This window comes from Nestor notabilis, unplaced genomic scaffold (assembly GCF_000696875.1).
Source record: "Nestor notabilis isolate BGI_N333 unplaced genomic scaffold, ASM69687v1 scaffold4348, whole genome shotgun sequence".
Taxonomy (NCBI): Eukaryota; Metazoa; Chordata; class Aves; order Psittaciformes; family Psittacidae; genus Nestor; species Nestor notabilis.
This window is the reverse complement of record NW_009939471.1, coordinates 111,735-117,734: the sequence shown is the minus strand read 5'-3', so window position 1 is coordinate 117,734 and position 6,000 is coordinate 111,735. Positions and strand designations below refer to the sequence as shown.

Below are 6,000 nucleotides of genomic sequence, written 5' to 3'. Positions count from 1 at the left end.
ACCTGGCTTGCTAAATTAGAGGGTTCTTCCCTACCTGCCTGTCTCCCTGCTGAGCCTGAAAACACTAAGCTTGAAATATTCTGTGGTTTCTTTGGGACAGAGAAATACTTTCCACTAATAATTTGTATTAAATATTTATAGGAAAATCAAGCAACACTGCTAGAAAATTTCCTGGATAACAAGAGAGAATGTTTCTTAATAGCGAACAGATGAAATGCTGGGCAGAGGGAAATGGAAGGTAAGGAAGAAAGGCCATGTGAAATACCAGCCTAATAGTAATTTCTGTTAAGAATTAGTACATAGTGAGATTGTTGACCTGTCAGTGGATAGTAAGGGGAAAAAAAAGAGAAGGATCCTAGAAGGGGAACTATGTGTATGTTTTCCCCAACTGTTAAACATATAGCTGTAAAGCCATATACGTTCGTATAAACCAAAAGAATTTATTTCAATTTCTCAGGAAGAATCTCAGTAGGTTTTGTTTCTAGATTCTTAAAATTTGGATAAATTTTTTTAATCATTAAAAAAAATTTTAAAATATTTAATTTCAGTCATTTTTGAAATGGAGAAAACTGGAAAGCTGAAGGAAAAACATAGAGTATAATAGAATGCTTCTATTCCAATATACCAAACAATTTGCACATACAGTTTTAATATAAGCACATTTTAAGTAATTTTTAATGCAGCCTCTAAATAGGCCTAGTAAAAAATCTTTTGTGATTTCTAAAAAAAATAAAAAATAAAAAATAAAAATTGAGTGTTTCAAACCCTTGATTAAAAATTTGAAGGATTTTTTAAATTGATATCTGAAAAAACAGTAACAAAAATGGCATGTACCTCCTCCACTCCCCAAAATTTCTAGTGTGCAAATACTGTCTGTATTTTACATCAGATTTAGTGGCAGCTGTGCAAATAAACTTGCCTTTTAGTGTTATGATACACAATATGTCACAGTACAAGACAGGACATAATAAAAAAATACACTAACATCATCAAGAAATACTTCATCTAGGCTGGATAAGGTCATAGTTTTGGTGTAAATCTAGTATGTCTATCCAGTATCTGAAGTGCATAGAACTTATCTCATTGTTTTTTTTACTTGGATTTCATTTGGACACTTTCTTATATGCTTATGTCTGATTTTTCTTACTAATTTACTTATCTTGCTCCCTGCTGTCTCTTTCCTTTCTCAGGCTTATAGTAGCAGAAGATACTACTTTGACAGAACTTCTGGGACTCCAGCTTCATAAAGCACAAGATTAAAGGCAAAGTGTAGCTGATAACGCTGTGAAAGTGCTGGGTACTAAAAAGTGAGAGTTGCCCCTTTTTTCCTCCTGTTTTTGCAGAATAGTATGTAACAAACTATTTGATAAGTTTTGTTTCAAGAAACTAGTGATAGAAGTATTTTCATGTGACTTACCTAGGGAGCAAGATTTGCAACCTAGTGAAACTAAATTCTTGTTTGTAGTATAGTTTACCATCACTCTGAATTAAATAATTTAAGTTCTCAACTCAAAACATGAAATGTGATATGTATAGATAGATGTTATTACTACTCTTCCTGTTCCCAGATTTTGGCAGAAATCAGCCAAACATGGGCTGCCATGGAGTTTTCTTACAAAGAGCATCACAGTATCACTCTTTCAAAAGCCAGATTGAAGAGCTTCTTGAAACTTTAGACAAGAATCAAGTAAGGATTTAAGTAATAGAAATGTTATTAGTATATCAATATTATTCACTCCCTTGATACACTTGGTTAGTTAAAACATTTTCCTGAATCTTTATTGCAGACAGTTGTGTTTTCTCCAGATGTTAGTCCTGGGAAATTCTTTGTGTGCTATGTAACTATATATTCAAAAAGATTTCCTGTCTCCATGTAGGAGTTAAATAAAACTACAGATACCTAAGCTTGTCTTTTGTTAGGGTTTTTTTGGGGTTTTTGTGTGTTGATTTTGTTTGGTTGGTTGTTTGGATTTTTTAAATATGATGTCCATTTGCAAAGTTTAAAGATTCTGTTATGATATATGATAATAATAAGTTACAGGAAAAATTCTTAAACTCTTATTAGTGCTAGTTCCTCTGATAGATTATTTTGATTAGTGTAGTTTTTTGCTGGTTTTTATTTTGCAAGGTTCAACTGTAAATTATTCTGAAAAGTAACTATGCAGTATATTTCTCTGAATCAGTGAAAGGTTGGTAAAATACATTAAACATGGCAGATTCTGTAATTTGTATTTGGATGGAAGTTCATCTCATGTGGTTTCATCTAGAAAGTATTTTCACTTTCTCTGAAGATATCGGAAGCCAGCTGCCTGAAGATGTAAACAGATTTGATGAAATCAACAGAGACTTCAAAGTTAGTAGAGTTAGTGGGTTTTCTCCATTATATCTTGCATTTGAATTATTTAGGGTGGGTAATTAAATACTTTTTTTTTCAATCAAACCATACTTAGAGTTTATGTTTCAGTATTTCTTTGACCGGCTTGTTTCTAACCCACTGAATGAACATTATGAGTGTCTCAGGCTTACTTGGGAGGGTATCAGAAGTGGATTTTGCATTCTTTATTACTAAAGTCAAAGTAATTACATGCCTTGTTTTCCTTTCACATGGACTGGCAACTGCTGCTTGACACTTTTTATTTTGATTTTTCTGCAAACATCTGCCCTGTCAAGCAAGAAATTTTGTTCTTGTTACTTACTTTCTAAGACTAGACTCCTTGGAAGGTTGAAGGGGAGTTTGCTTAGCCAAACTTACCTTTTCAGGGACTTTTCTGATAAAATTCTGTTCTCTTGGGTTCCTTGGTCTGAATAAGTAAAAAGAGCATATTCCCTTTCAGCTTCTAGAAAGGAAACATATTAGGTTTGCCATCTTCCCTCTTCCTTACAGCTGTATTCATTATTTTAAATTAAGAGGATTGCATTGTTCTGTTTTACTGTTAGTCTGATTATTTTTTTTCCTTAACTTAGAGGAAGTTCTTGACTATAAGGTGTTTAAAGGCACATATTAAAATCTCTATTTTCTTTTCAGGCTAACTGTTTAGAAACCAAATGCACAGTTTTTCCTCGCTTCTGTTTCTTTAGTAGACTTGCTAGACATCTTTTCAAAAGAAACACATCCAAAACAGGTGAGCCTCTTTGCATATTACTGTACTTCATTTTGTCTACAAAAGGCAAGTTTTCCATCTAAAGAGGCAATAGTATCTTAAAATTGCACCTTTGCTTGAGTGTTAATTTACCTTACAAATAGGAACACTTTGTGAAAAGAAGATAGTAAACATTTCACACAAACACACCCCTAGAACAAGTACAGGGTGTTCAGGAAGGAGAGATGAAACTGTTCGTCTGAGGAGAAGTGTTACAAATCCTGTGCTGTGTCTGGCTGGAAATTTAGCCACATGCAATTTGCATTTACTTGGACTTTTGGATGGTAGGTTTGCAGGAATTAGAAATGGAAAAGGCCAATAAGATCATCAAGTCTATGCTTCTGGCATGGACTGATCAAATTTCAGGCATGCTTTGCGTAGTGATGATAAGACTGAAAGATCTATGGGCTCTGTTAGGCTATTACTGACTGAGCTGCTGACCATTGTATGACCAGTGGTTTTGTAGCTATGCTTCTGGTTTCCTCCCTTGAACAATAATCTGCTAGGTTTTTTGACACTTTGAGACCAATTTGTATAAAACACAGGTATTTTGATGTATTTCAGAAGCTTTATACTGTGTTATCTGCATGCCAGATGATCCTCCTGGCCTCAGTGACTATCCAGCCACGGCCATTAATTCTCTGAGTGCTAGAGTTATTGGTATGTCTCAGACAAAGCCTTTTTTTGAAGGGATGTAATGGAAAACCCAATACTTTCCAAGAGGAAAGAGGAGTTATGAATCTTGAACACTGAGCCTTCTCAAGCATGATTCTAGACTCTCGTAGCTCCTTCACATAAGTAAATCTCAGTGATTTGTTTCATTTACTCATTGCTATACACCACGTATAAGAAGAGCAACCACTCTCCTGTTCTTGTTGTCAGACATGGAACATGCTGGTGTGTAGACAATGATCTTCAAACTCCATGGTCTTTGGAGAGATGTGTAGTTATATGTGGTGTTTAGGCCTAAATTGACAATTCATTAAATCATAGAATCATAGAATAGTTAGGGTTGGAAAGGACCTTAAGATCATCTAGTTCCAACCCCCCTGCCATGAGCAGGGACACCACACACTAAACTATGTCGCCCAAGGCTCTGTCCAATCTGGCCTTGAACACCTCCAGGGTTGGAGCATTCACAACTTCCTTGGGCAACAAATAATTAATCTCTATTTCAAGACTTCAGAGATTTATACTGAGCTATCTTTGTCCTTCAGATTCTTCAGACACTGACCATAATGTAATGTTAATTACATTATTCACTACTTTATCCGTGACCATTTCCCCCTGGCTTTTCCCATAAAACCTCCTGTTTAACTATCATGGAATAGTTAGATAGTGTAGCCATGACAGAAGTATTCTTGTCCATTTGATTGGCATAAGTGTTCTAATAGTATGGGAAAACAATGGTGTTTAATTTTTCTATTGTCTTTAAAACTTAAAAATACTGACTGAACAACTGATCAGTGTACCTTTCTTGCTAAGATCAAGTGAAGCACTATGTGCTGAAAGCATTAGAATAAGAAACACAGTTGTAAGATTGTTGCAAATATTTCACGGTATCCAATTAGTTGCTAAGAACTGTGTTAAACTTTCCTGAACCACCAAATTTTATGTATAGCAAATTATAGTCATCCACTTTAATAGACATATGCATTAATGCGATCAACGCAATCTAAGGTATATGGTTTCCTTATACATCTAGTATTTTTGAGTACAATCATCTTAACAAACCTTTTGATAACATTGCTGATCTTAAATTTCATGAGAATGTAAAGGATTCTACAAATGCTGCCTTTCGGATGCACAGAAGAGAAAAGGCATATGTTCAGTTCCATGCTGAGTGTGAATGCAGTGGTCAGGTATGTTGAGTTATGTGCAGTCTCATTCTGGATTTTGCTCTCTTTGGGATGTAGATGAAATAGATACTTTCAGTGGCATGGAGTGCTGCTTTTAAAAATGTAAATTTAGGAAAAATAATAATAAAACCCCCTTACAACTGTGTTTTTCCAAATTTCGAAATATTTTGTGGCCCCACAAACTCTAATAAACTAATAATTTAGTAAATTGTCTAGCAGTCCTTTATACATAAGGGGCTTTTTTGTTTTGTTTTGGGTTTTTTTCGTTTTTTTGTTTTTAAGAAGTGTAAAGACTTAAGTGGGTAGGAGCAATGCAAAAGAAAAAAAATGTACTCAAAGCCACAGAACTGATGAAGCCTATGGTTGAATTGGCTTTATTATACTTCTTCTCTTCTTCCGCCCTTTTATTTCATCTTCCATTATACTTTCAGATCATCCCCTCCTCTCTTGTCCTTTAACACACACCATTTCATACCTACAGTTCTCTCCTGTGTCTCCCATCAGCTAAATGGGGTTTTAGCTGGTTTTGCGCCTCATATTTGCTAATTGACCAGCCAGTACATGTGCTAACCGGGTAGTGGTAGGTCAGAAAGAACAGATCAGCAGCTTCTGAGACAATAACTTATTGTTTTCAGAACAGTGCTGAATGGATAAGCATTCACATTGCATAAAATCAATGTTGCATGTGGTTCTAATGATTGATTGTCTCAGCAGGGAGACCTCAGAATGAATGGACAAATATATGCAGCTTGTCTCTTAGAGATAGTTCTCCAAGATACAGCTATGTCTGAGAGCACAGAGACAGGAAACACTGTGTTGTCTGTGCTTACTCTGTGTGAACAGAAAAACTTCAGATTTTCATATTTGGAGTCCTAAGACAGTATGCCCGTCTTAGGCAGGTATAAGTGAGGTGGGTATGCAAAACAAAACAGTGTCTGTTATTTCAGTAACTGGAAATGGCTCCTCTGATCTAAATCCTACTGAAGAGGCAGTAGAAGAGA

The 6,000-nt window shown here is 35.3% G+C and overlaps 1 protein-coding gene across 1 annotated transcript in view; it reads left to right on the top strand.

The window, feature by feature from the left end:
* The first annotated feature begins 3,727 nt into the window (after window positions 1–3,727).
* DNAH11 (dynein, axonemal, heavy chain 11) overlaps window positions 3,728–6,000 on the top strand; it is a 92,616-nt gene continuing 90,343 nt past the window's right edge. Inside the window, 2 exon segments of the mRNA XM_010019862.1 lie at window positions 3,728–3,834; window positions 4,846–5,002. Of these exon segments, the coding sequence (XP_010018164.1) occupies window positions 3,728–3,834; window positions 4,846–5,002 (264 nt within the window).